The sequence below is a fragment of the Mytilus edulis genome, chromosome 2 (genome assembly GCF_963676685.1).
Source record: "Mytilus edulis chromosome 2, xbMytEdul2.2, whole genome shotgun sequence".
NCBI lineage: Eukaryota > Metazoa > Mollusca > Bivalvia > Mytilida > Mytilidae > Mytilus > Mytilus edulis.
In genome coordinates this window covers 79783813-79798007 of record NC_092345.1, presented here as the reverse complement: position 1 = coordinate 79798007, position 14195 = coordinate 79783813, and the positions used below count along the sequence as shown (strand labels likewise).

General features: G+C 32.2%; 1 protein-coding gene across 3 annotated transcripts in view; it reads right to left on the bottom strand.

Moving 5' to 3' along the window:
- The window catches only part of LOC139513076 (receptor-type tyrosine-protein phosphatase kappa-like), a 39785-nt gene that overhangs the window by 22543 nt on the left and 3047 nt on the right, over positions 1–14195 (bottom strand). For all 3 annotated transcript variants that reach the window (XM_071301224.1, XM_071301223.1, XM_071301226.1), the window contains 3 exons: positions 7178–7258; positions 3284–3379; positions 242–337 (listed from right to left, as the gene is read on the bottom strand). In XM_071301224.1, the coding sequence (XP_071157325.1) occupies positions 242–337; positions 3284–3379; positions 7178–7258 (273 nt within the window). The remainder of the gene's footprint in view (positions 1–241; positions 338–3283; positions 3380–7177; positions 7259–14195) is intronic.

Genomic DNA, 14195 nt, shown 5'->3' with positions numbered 1-14195 from the left:
CATTGTTGGGTTGATGTTTAGACGAGTTATATACATATATATATATACATACATGTTTATATGTCTCTGTCGTGAATTATCAGGTTATGAAAATCTTGTTTCAGGAGGTTTATTTCCTGAAAACTAAGATTTGATAACTGACACAGGCTCTGTTATTTTTTAACATTACTGTTGCTGTTCTTTCCGTTGAACCCATACTTATTGCTGACTGAATATGATAGCATTGTGTACAAATACTCACGTCTACAAGTTCCTCCTACGTTATAGTATGCTATCTTGCATTTTTTACATTTCTCTGGTCCAGCTCCTGTACAACCATCACACGAATCATCACAAACTGTAAAAGTATAAACTCATTGATAATTAAAGTTTAACCAGGGATGTTTCATAACTTAAAAGAATGCATTTGTGCAAAGCTATCTTCGAAATATATGTTAGATGTTGATTAACCCCGGTATATCCCTAACCGAAGAAGAAAGTCCGTCGTAGAGAAGTTATGTAAACGGTTAGAATTAAAACAAAAATGATGTGATTATAGTAGTTATTCCACCCTTACTTACTACTGACGAAACACAGCTGTTCTTACATCCACATGTTATCATGCAGTAAGCAATACTTATGAATAAAAACTTTGAATGAAGCAGAAGAGGCAAAGAAACATTCAACTACCAAAAGCACAATTGTTTATAAAATTGAGAATGGAAATGGGGAATGTGTCAAAGAGACAACAACCCGACCAAATAAAAAACAACAGCAGAGGGTCACCAACAGGTCTTCAATGTAGCGAGAAATTCCCGCACCCGGAGGTGTCCTTCAGCTGGCCCCTAAACAAATATATACTAGTCCAGTGAGAATGAACGCCATACTAATTTCCAAATTGTACACAAGAAACTAAAATTAAAATAATACAAGACTAACAAAGGCCAGAGGCTCCTGACTTGGGACAGGCGCAAAAATGCGGCGGGGTTAAACATGTAGCCTAGATTACGGGGTGGTTTATTTAACTGGACACATTTCATGTAGTGTTGCTATATCACAGAATCATGCATTCAAATTCCGCTGATTAAGGAAAACAGTTTGCTAGCGCTTATCGCTTATCTCTTGTCTGCATAAACATACCCAAAAACAAATTTATGTTACGTGTGGATTGAAATGTGGCTCCAGTACATTTAATCTCCTCGGCTTTACTTTTTCAGTTGATCTATTTGCATGATTTATTTAAATTATAGACAAGGGTTTAATAAATGAAGGCAACAGTAGTTTACCGATGTTTAATAGTCATAACTCGATCAAGCGAAAACACATCCGTGTTTAAAACTAAAAACCAAGGGAAACATTTCAACTATAAGAGGAAAACAACGGAGTTACAGAAATACTGAACTGCAACAACAAACAAACACCGACATACACACACGAACTGTTTGATAACAACTGTCATATTCCTAACTTGGTACAGAACTTTTTAAGACAAAAATGGTGTGTTGAACTTTGATTTATGGCTAGATAACCCTCCCGCTAAAAATATATTACATTGCATGACAAGGATACACTACAAAAACAACTCTTAAAAATCATAAAGACAAAACTATGAAAAATGGCCATAACTGTATCTCACCCCTTTGAAAGATTACCATTTTGGAAATATTGGTAAAATCTAAATTAACTCATCTGATCTATCTATCCTTAGTTATGTTATGTAGATATGAGGAATTGCATAGCGGAAGACATTTTATATTCATTTTTTTTCTTGTAACTAGGCATTTTCGAATATTCAATGGAAAATGTATCTTTTAGAGATATTTTGCTGAGATTTTCTCAATTTTAAGGTAAAAATGAATACAACACTTTTAGGAGGAAAGAGAGTAATACAGCCGTTAGTTTTTGCAAATTGCTCTTTGATTAAATGCAATCAAACAAGTTTCAAACACAAATTTTTAATATAGCAATAGCTTTTTGAAATCATAGTTAAACTAGTTATTGAAACTGTGCAACAAATTCGTAAACCGGTTAAACAAATTTTACACATAACTCAAAATGTTTGTGTTTAGCAATCATAATGAATGTCGGTGACACGAAATTGATGACGTATTATCTTCATCCAATAGCCTGCTGTTCTTGTTATATGTTACATTTAAAAGAAAATGATAGCTATTTTTTTCTCAGTTTTAATTGTTACTAGATATTTCTAACGTATAACGAAATAGCTTTTCCGAGAAGAACGAAGCAAAAATTTAAGGAAAACTTTTGTCATTGAAATTTGTTATTAAATTTATGAAAAAATCAAACCATACACTCCTGCTGTCTACGGTGATAGTTGTTTTGCTGATGATTTGTTTCTTTTGTGCTCATTTTGTTTTTGTTATTTCTGTATGAAAAATTAACCAAAACAAAGTAAAGCGTGATGTGTTGTTGAACATTAATACAATAGTAAGTATAATCTGTTAATCTGACTGAAAAACACGTTCCCAGATAAATCAAGGTCAATGCTAAAAACCTGAATTTGTAATTTGTTTAAATCTTTAACCATATAAACTTGTTTCTGAGTAGTTAATAAAACAAATCTCTCTAATCAATATATGATGCAATAGTTTAATTACCAATTCCTGAATTCACCCTATTTATATTACATACCTTTTGGACGACTTCATCTTAAAATTTTGGCAAATCTTTTGATAAATTTTAACCATTTGTTAGGGTAAAAAATCATTGTTATTTTTCATTCCAATTGGGTAAAAACGCCTGTATATCATTATCCAGTTATAGTGCTTTGTCTGGGCAGAATTTTGCTGCATCAAATGAGCATTTTGACAAACAATGGCTCTTTTGTGATGTTCGAGGCCTAAATATTTGAAAAACCCAAAAGGAAAAGGAAAAAGAGCTATAATTCAAAAAGGATAAAGCCGGGCAAGGAATCATACAAGTGAGTAATCACAGAAACAAATCAGTAATTGGATAGTAGACTTTTGATTTTACTTATAAGTGAAAACCATAAAGTAGACAAAACCAACAGAAATTTAAAATATGACATAATCAATATGACATACTCCTTTTAGTAAATGTCTCAAATGTTAAACATATCCTGTAGTACGTGACCCGATATCAGTTAACCAACCTTCAATATGTATTTTAAGACCTATCATTTCATGAATTATCCTGCGTTTTAGTCTGAATTACAAAGACATATTCAGTCAAGCAAATTCTGCTTTTTTGTGTGTGCATAATATCGGGTATCAAAATTACTTAATAATGAAAGCTTGCATAAACAATTCAGGCCTATACTTACTTCGGCAAATTTTGTTGAACATATAATAATTGGATGCACAGATAATGCACCTTTCTGGACCAGATCCGGTACAGTTGTAACAGGCAGCATTACAACCTGGAAAGATATATATATCAACACAATAAACTTAACCTTTTTTTTTATAGCTGTACTAAAACAATATGGTAACAATTATAATTTCTCTGTCTGACTTTTTCAGGAGTTCAAAATAGGCGAAATTTCAAAATTATGGTTTCAATACATAATGGTATCATAGTTTTACTTAAGAGTTACACGTACTGTCATCGGCACAGATCTTTGGAAATCCGGCCGCTTTTAAATATACAGGAAATGTGGTATCTAAAAAAAGCCGGTAACTTTCAAGGAAGATAGGTCTCTCAGTAAAACGCGGGAATCACTTCATCAATGCCTTCAACATTTAATTTTAAAGACGTTGGTTCTTATAGCACAATCATTTTCATGACAGTTTTGCTCATCATAATTTTCAGTTTCATCAGTAGTCCGTTTTCCGTTTCAAGGCGGCCCCTACCAACCAGCACATGCATTATCAAGATGGTTTTGTATTAATGCAGTACACAATGTTTTTTTACTATATTATGGCAGCAAACATCCACTATATCTATATTAAAATATGATCCGCTGATTAGCCTTCTTTGATATATTATCAACAACCTGTTCACCAGATAAACAATTGTCCAATATGATAACTAAATATTTCATATTTGATTTAGTCTGAATTTTGATATTGTTACATTCGATAGAAAATCATATTCATTAACATTTTGAAGTTTTCTCTTTGGTAGCAATCTGTTTTTGTTTAGCACAGAATTTTCGAAACAAACAAAAAGAAAAATAGTTGACAATATGTACTAAAAATAAGACCAAACTAGAAATTCACACACTTTTTATTCCCCGAGGGTATCACCAGCCCAGTAGTCAGCACTTCTGTGTTGACATGAGTTATCATTATATGGTCATTATTATAAATTAACTGTTTATAAAACTTTCTTATTTTAAATACTAATGCCTCGTTCACACGATCATTTAATTCGAAGTGAATTCGAATCGAATTCGCTAATCGCTTTCACACACTCTTCTTTTTTAATTCGAATTGATTCGAATTGGCTAATTCGAATTAACCACTAATTCGAATTAGTTTTAAATGCGTATCGAATTCAAATTGCGAGTGAACTCAGCATAAGGCTTTTCTAACTCAGGAACATAGTACGTTAGCTGTATTTGGCAAAACTTTTAGGAATAATTGGTCCTCAATGCTCAACTTCGACTGTATTTGGCCATTTAATTAAAGTTTTTTTTTTTATTTGAGCGTCTTGTGTGGACGAAACGCGCGTCTGATGCAAATACAAAATTTCAACCCTGGTTTCTATGATGAGTTTATTTACATGTTGCTTTTTTTTTTAAACAAGTCTGGTTTAATTGTATTTTAAAAAAAAAGTATCCATTTAAAAACAAATGAGGACTGTCCTTATGTAAACAGCCCTATAACACTTAATATGCATGATGTTCAATTAAATCCTTTCTAATGCTATTCAAATATTTTAATTCTATACCTAAAAATAAAATGTAGACTTTAATTGGCCTTTTCAATTTTATTTTAACTGGCGTCAGTGATGAGTCTTTTGTAGACGAAACTTCAAAGTGCGTCTTGCGTATACATGATTTTGGTCCTGGTATCTATGATGATTTTATTCGACAATTGCTGCTGGTACAATGAACAAAACACAACATTCCTGTCGGATTTTCCTGAATACTATTACATTGGAAATAATTATTAGTGGAAAACGAACAAAAACCATTGAGTCAGATGATCTGGAATAAGAGCGGCAATAACTGATCGTTATAAATTGCAACGAGGAGAGAGACACCAGTTGCAAAAATGTTCCCTTCAACACTGAATCTGCGAGATTCAGTTCTGTTATCTATCAGCACAACATCCACCTCAGAGTATCGGCAACGACTCATTGCAATGGTTTTTAAGTTTGTTAGCTACTGTTGTTATAAAGTTATATCGCCACATTATTGTTTACATCGTCACCAAATACAACTACTGGCATAATCTGTTGTGAAGTATTTATATTCAAAAAGGAATGGAATATCATTTCATCATATTATCAGACTCCCATTTGGATTAAAATTTGTATTTACGCCAAACACGCGTTTCGTCTACAAAAGACTCATCAGTGACGCTCGAATCCAAAAAAGTTAAATAGGCCAAATCAAGTACGAAGTTGAAGAGCATTGGTGACCAAATTTCCTAAAAATTTTGGCAATTATGGCTAAGGTAATCTATTCCCGAGGTAGAAAAGCCTTAGTATTTCAAAAATTCAAAGTGTTATTAACAGATAATTCATATATATATTATGACCATATCAATGATAATTCATGTCAGCACAGAAGTGCTGACTACTGGGCTGGTAATACCCTCGGGGAATTAAAACTCCACCAGCAGTGTCATCGACCCAGTGGTTGTAAATAAACTATTCATAGATACCAGGATTTGATTTGGTATATACGCCAGACGCGCGTTTCTTCTACAAAAGACTCATCAGTGACGCTCGAATCCAAAAACGTTAAAAAGGCAAAATAAAGTACGAAGTTGAAGAGCATTGGTGACCAAATTACTAAAAGTTTTAAGTGCATATGATACAGTGTAAATACAAGTGTTTTACTAAAATTTGTAAACAACCCATATTTTACCTTATCAATTTAAATATGTTTATAACTTATAAAAAATATATCTTCATGTGCTATATTATCCTACATATAGAGATAAATTAGATCTGAACGACAACAAATTTTGAACAATACTGACTAGTAACAACTGAACAAATTGAAGTTACTTTGTATAAAGTAATATAATATACATTGTATAACTTCTATGTACAATTAGTAGTATCATGGCCTGATACGAAATAACATCCAATTTTAACCCTTTGCAAACTTACCACTTAGGATATTTAACCTAAAATTCGTTTTTCCGAAACATATTTATCTTTTGGCCAGAAATACATTACTTTTGTGTTCAAAAAGAGAAATACATGTGCTTTCTTGTAAAAAAAACAAACAAACAAAAACATTTGAAATATAAATTTTACAGAAGTTTGTTTTTAATTTGGGAAACTCTTATTTTGAAATAATTCATATTTATAGATTTTCTATTGTTTTAGAAATATCAGGTTCCTTTTTTGCTGTATATATATATTTATATAATTTAATATAAAAAAATGGTATAAATTATTTTCCTACATTATTAACTCAAGTGACATTTTTTTAAAAACAGAGGTCAGTGTTCTCGTTTTCAAGTAAGTAAAATCACTAAAGAAACACACTTTTCCTGATATATATGTGTGACCTCGCAAAAAATTACAATCAAGGAACAATTTTTTGTACAAGTATCGAACTGTCAAATTAATGTTCCACATTAGGGGACACTGTATGTTCGATGTCACAGTGTGTACGTTCGAAATGACCGACAGCATGCGTAGTAACCTGTCGTCGACTTCCATACATACTGCTATGTAAGTTACCATTCAGTAAATTTGGATTAATGTTATCATCATACATCTGAAACGTCTCTTGACAAAATTTATACTTATTACTCTATACAAGTATAATCAAATCTTTGAATAGGAACAGAAGAACTTTAACTTGTATTAAAACTTCTTATTTGGACAGAAAAGAAGGAAACATAACCAGCAGATTTTCAAATCTATAATGGACCCAAATAAAACATTAGGATTTTTGTTTGTATAATGATGATGATGATTGTGATTTTGACGACGAGGTTAATTCCGATGGTTAAGTAATGATTTTTGACAAAATACCCGGGCAATATACTTGACTGAATATATATTACTCGAGTCTTAGACTTACCCACACAGACTGGTTGGAATGTTGATGTGTTCCCACAAAACTGTCTCTCTGTGCATTGCTGATTACCACAATTCTGGGAAACTAAAGAAGAAACAAATTAAAATATTGACGATAATTTTTAACGAATTACCAAAGAACATCAAGTTTATTCAAGAATGGCCGTTGCATATTGAACTATTAGCGTTGTTCGATCACTCGTTTACAATATTTTTCATGTTTGGGAATGTTGGGATTAGTTATTCTAAAAAAAACCCAAGGTATTTCCTTCCAAATAATATAATTAAACTTTTTGTCCCTAAATACTGATATTCGGCTGCATGAAGATTTTCCTCACAGGTATGTTTACTGTTCTGTTATTGTTTAGGTTGGTTTTTTTCTAAATGTTATGTTATTTTGGTGTGAAGCTTGTATTTCCCTTTTGGGCACTTACGTTAAGCCAACGGTTTAATTTGGTGTTGTTCATAGTCCTCTATTTTAACTTGTCTGTGTAGCGTCTCTTTGTTAATATATTTTTAATGTTACACTTCTTTCTTTGACTAAGGAAGTTTATTGGCCACTTTGTATCTAATCCCATTTTTTTACTTTCGTTTTCGTATATATTCTAGTTATTCTGTAAACTCAGTGAGTGTTCCCTTCGTGTATTTTCAGTTACCTCAATCTATCTTTCTTTCTTTCTTTTAATTTACGCTTAATATTTGGGCATCTTCTTCAGTTTGGCAATTTATATTTACATTTAATTTTGTATAGGAACAAGTAAATATCAACTCATAATGTCAAAATGAAGAATAGTTCTATTTTCAGGAGGATATTATAGGCCTGTTGAATCAAAGATTTTGTAGCAAGAAAATAACAAAAAAATCAGCAAAATAGTGAACTCGGTGAGAAATTCAAAATAGAAAGTCCATTGTCAAATGTCAAAATCAAAAGCTCAAACACATTAAACGAATGGATAACAACTGCATGTTCCTGGCTTGGTACGGGTGTTTTCTTATGTAGAAAATGGTGGATTGAAACTGGTTTTGTTTAGCTAGCTAAATCTCTCACTTGTATGACAGTCGCATCAAATTCCATTAAATTGACAAAAGATAATATGCCCTGCGAAATCTTGGTGAAAACACATTTGATTTCAGTTTGAGAGTTGTGTTGTCCAAGCTTTTTTCATCTTCATTTGTGTTTTTTTTCCCTCGTGCACATCAAATTCCCGCTACGTTATGTGTATTTAAAAGATGGCTTAATCTGAGATGACACAATGGTATTCATTGATACTGACCCTAAGCTCATCGTCGGCAGACAAGTAAAAGCGTTTAACAGAGAATAAACAAAGAAGTCAACTACTGTGGATTCATTAATATTCGTTGGATACCAATTTTCGTGGAATTCGTGGGTACAGGAGAACCACGAATTCAAATGTTCAACGAATAACAAATTTTCTAAAGGAATGAGTGAAGACTATGCCAAAACCACGAAATTAAATATCCACGAATATGTAAATTTTCCTCAAACCACGAAAATTGGCATCCACGAAAATAAATGAATCCACAGTATTCAAAACTTTACTAAGGTCAATTTAGAAAAGGCGTATGTTCGGGAGGCCCACTTTTTGTTGGAAGATGTAAAACTTATTTTAGAATATATTTTATTTTGGTCGAAAGCTTGTATGGTGCGAACGTAAAATGATCTGATTAAAGAATATCCAGAGTGAGTACTTTTAAACAGCTGAATTAGGGAATACAGCTGCTTGAAACTAGTTAAATCCTGACATGCAGGTCGGTGACTTTTCTATATATTTGTATTTTTCTAAACTCTCTAGAAATGCAACAAAAGGTTGATAGCTATTTAATATCAAAGTTATATATGAAGTAAAGTTAAAAATCAGAAATAAAACAACTCTGTAGGTCAAGGTAATGGTTTTGTGGAGCTGTTTTACAATTAATGATACTTCCCAAAATGCTTAACACTGCATGGTGTTTAATACTAACATTGACAGACTATAAAGGTGCATCTGCACATCAAATAACGACATTTACTTTTACGGTTATACTCAATCTTTCTCGATCAATTTTGATTAAAATGAACAAAATACTTTTTTTTTTACATTTTCAAGTCTTCACTTGCAAGACCGATTTCAGTTTCCACTTTAATACTACTCTGTGTGTGAATGTATGCAAGTAAAGTCGCAATTTGAAAGACATAATTAAATTGATAGAAATATATACAAAAATATTTGCAGGTAAAAAACAGAAAGTGTCAAAATATATGTAGCAATTTTTATTACCAGATTTTTCATAGATCATCTCCATGTTTCCGTTAAACACACAGAGTGGGTTTGCGTCTTTAGTGTGTTACATGTATGCTAGTATAGCTATCATTGCCATTCTATCCAGTTCTAAAAACCGGTTTTTTTTTATATTTGTTAAGCTGTTATTGCATATATTTTATTTTTGTGTAAACTTCATAGTCATTTGTCTCTGAAAAATACTCTACATACCAAAATACAAGTTGAGAAACGAAAAATGCATATTTGTAAAGAGACAAGTGAGTGTGCATGGTAAGACTATCGCAGCCGTCAAATTTAGGGATTTAAAAAATATATGACAACTATGCTCCGAACAAAAGACATCGCATATCTATTTTCAAGATAAAACTTGTTCTTTCCTATGTAACATACTAGCTCCGTACAGTCAAAACGATTACGTATTATGTCAATTCTACAAAATACTGAAATGTGTAAAAAACTGCCATGAAGACTACGTAATACATTGGCATAAATTAATGTGCATTGATCAACAAAGGTGAGAATTTTTTCTCTATGGTATATTTATGCTAATTCCGTACGTATTGATTTTCAGCGTGTAAGGTAATAATGTGAGCAATCCATAGAATTGAATTATTGATGATAGAATGATGAGAAAGATGAATATGATGTTAGCATGGTGTGAAAGATTTATTTTCTGTCATCTGTTATTTTCTTAAACTGTTAAAGGGCACTACATGTCAAATTCATGTTCACCGATATGACTCAAATTCTCATATTTGATTAATATAAACCATGAAAAACATTTATACAAATTATTAAAAGTCTGAAATAAACAATTTACGAGGCATGAGCTCGATAAAATGTAGCTTCATTGTGTGTGTATTATAGTCTTCACCCGATCTAATTAACTTTTGAGTTGACCTATGAAGACCTCTGAGATAGTATTAGAAGAGATATACATATAGATATAAATAGAAAGAGAACTCGTGCTAATGGATTTTTCTAGATCTGTTTGATTAAAAAAAAATAATCTTATACTGGTGAAATTGATGTTCAACATATTTTTTTAAACCTAAAATGTGAATTAAACAAACGTAGAAAAATCCAATTGCACGAGTCCGATGTCGATTTATATATATATCTATATATATTTAAGTAAATGTTTACATCGGGTTATCCAATCGTCGGCAGTTACGGAAGGTCACTTTGATGGTTTACAGACAACTTTCGAGTTCGATGCATTTCCGTTAAAAACTTCGGTTTTAATTAACACCATTCAGGCGTTAAGGTGCGTCGTCACTTCCGTTCCCATGTTGAGCGAGTGGTTGTAAAACTATGATGACCTATGATGCTGTATATATATTACAAGAATTAATCGGCAAATTGAATTCTCATAATTGACAATCAGCACATCAGTCATTAGGAATTGTGGTTAAGTATCCACAGAACAAATATTATTCTAGTTTATCCTACACAATGACGATCACTAAGACGCCTGATGAACGTTAATAATGCAGGGATACCGACGATCCATCCCTTCTATCTGGTAAATGACGTCATAAAGGTACGCATAATTGAGTTTTTCATCCGGTTGTCCTACTGGAAGAGCAAACTCGAAAGTGGTCTATTAGATGACGTCTATACTAAAATACACACGAAATGCTGATAAATAATTTCGATGTGTATGCAATGTAAATTGTTTATTTAAGACTTTTCTTATTTGGATAAACGTTATAATTAAGTCGAATATGAAAATTAGAGTCAAATCAGTGAACATGAATGTGTCAGCCAATGCTCCGATAAGGAAGTATTTCGAAGAGCAGCGGAATACAACGACTGAATAATTCGGGTTAGATTTAAATGTATCTTTGCTTGAAAAAAAGGGAGATAAATTGCAACTTCCGGGTTAAGAATTTTCACTTCCAGTACCATCTGACAGATTTCTTGACATTGATTGATAAAATATGATTCTAGGTACTTTTAAATGAAATAGGTTCAGGAAATAGCTGTTTCCGGTTTAAAAATTATAACTTCCTGCTGACCTTTTCAAGCTCATATGTCTACCAACTTTTAAAATGCACTTCTTTCGCTGAAGGTTTGGTAGTTACAAATTTTTACGTTGTATCAAATTCTGAAGGGGAAATAACTTTCATATGGAATCCCTTTAGCGCTTCGGTTAAAATTAAACAACACAACCAGAGGATAGAGCAAGCAATTTAGAGTTGATTTCTTCTTTTGTAATAACAAGAAAAACAGTCTTACAAGAATAAACATTCAGTTTCAAAAGCGTATAAACTGTTCGATTTCAAATATCAAATATCTTACCGACATCTTGAGAAAAATAATCAGAACAAAATCAACAGGTTTTTCAACGAAAAAATGGAAAGACCTATTAATGTGATCACTTGGCGAAGTCAAGAGTATTTATCAGATTACGAGATAGATAATTATAACAAATCGGGATGACGTTGACCTATAACGTATTGTAAAAATTTCTGAACATTAATTTGTGACTTGGATGGAGTCTGAAATGTCTCATTGGCACTTATACTACATCTTCATATCTATATTAACTGCGGTTTTCTTAAAGGTTTATAATAGCAACTAAACAATTATTGCATGTATAAAGTTTATAATCATAATCTTCCATAATCATAAAGGTGTCTTGAAAAATGTACAATATTTTTTTTCGAAATTACGGTGTTTTCTTAGGGCGTTTATTACCGGCATCAATAAAATATTTATGAAGTTGCTTTTGTATTTGTTCTCCAACTGATTGCCATTTAAACTTTTTGTTTTAAGTGTGACTGTATAGCCAGGGTTGTATAAAGATCTATAAAATGTAAGTTTAAAACCAGATCAGTTTTAACTCCCAAGTTCATGAACATTTGTAAAGAGTTGGATTATCTTATAATACTGATATATTATTCTTAATGTATTTAATTGACGAAAGTAATGTGATTCTGGCCTTTCTTTGTTCGTGTTTGCTATTCGCCGTTGGTTCTTTCAGGCTTTATTAATGTAAATAAAATCTATCTACTATCTAATTATATTTTTGAAGATGATCAGACGTGTGTTTGTGGTCATTATTTAACACCTTTCGACCGTTGACCAGTTCCAAACCCGCTTACTTGTCTAATTGTCATAATGAAAATAACTCCATACTATCAAATAATTAGATATTGAAGTCTTCAGGTATGTTATCGTTCTTAATCGGCAGTACGATTGATATAAAAAAGAAAAACATATTCGAATGTTGATAGGGCGCTTTGAAATTCTCATGGTTGAAGGGAAACTAACAAACGCCATTCAACAAATCCAAAAACGACAAAAAGACATACAAGACCACAACCGATACATAAAAAACAAAAACCAACACAAACTCCACCAACAACTGGGACTGATGTCGGGTGCTCCAGAAGAGTTGGCAGATCCTGATCCCCTTGTGATATCAGTTATGTTGCTTGTGGTAAATACAAATGTGGTGTTAAGTGAAAGTCTCATCTGTTGTAATCTGTGATACATATATATCTCATAGTTGCCTACCAACTCGTGATCGCGTCCGTTAAACTTTCGAAGGCATGATATCAACTTTAATACATGACATGGGTAAAATCTCTTTGTTCTTACTGTGCTATAATCTGAATAATGCACAGCTGAGGTGTGTATTAACTACCTCAGATATACTGCACAGTTCAAATCTATTTTTACCTTTAGGGGCGTTTCCTGGATTCTGAAAGGGGTGTTACATGCATTCTATAGAATTAGAAAATGTCAACAAGTGTAACGAGACTAAATAAGTTACGTTGTCCAATTCAAGGGTGAAAAACCTATCCCCCCCCCCCCCCAAAAAAAAAAAAAACATCCCCGGAATCCGCCATCTGACTTGAAGTTACAAAAAAGTTGATTAATTAAACACTTTGTACAAACATCGCAGTTTCAAAATAAAAAAAAATATAGGATTGATTGGATTGTTGGTGTTTAACGTCACTTTTAAGCGCCACATTTCGGCTATTTCGTGGAGCCCAGTTTTTATTGGTAGAGGGAGCCGGAGTGCCCGCAGAAAACCACACACCTTTGATAGGAAGTGTTAAAGTCCGAACAGATAATAACGATTTTTGTAGTTTCTGCCAAAAAAGAAATCATGTATTTAAGAATATTCAAATAAATGAAATCTGATTTGAATAAGTTTTAGACTCAATAAAATTCATTACATGAATTAAGATGTCTTGATGTGGTGTTGGAATTTTTTGACGAAACTGTTAAAAATGTTGTAATCAGCAGATATGTGATTTACTGAAAATAATAGTTCAAATTCAACAAATCTTGGCTCAATTTGGATTTAGTGATAGAAAATATCGATATGGACAATAGATATACTAGTAGTAAGCACTGCAATATTAATATGTAGGATGGCCATAGCCGTTTATATGTTTTACGCTCCATATGAAAAGAACGAGGTAGCATATTGAATGTAAAAAATACCCAATAAATGTTCAAAGTACATACATATATCTTGATATTTAGAAATACCTCAGTGTCATATCTATAATTATGTGTTTTGAAATAAGAATGCAATTTCATTCCAGTGACCAGGGATGCATATTACATCATCGTAAAATGTCAGTGCTTTCATCTTTACAACGTTACCATTCTTTTAGCGTATATACAATTACAAATATAAAAAAGAAGATGTGGTATGATTGCCAATGAGACAACTCTCCACAAGAGACCAAACTGACACAGAAATTAACAACTATA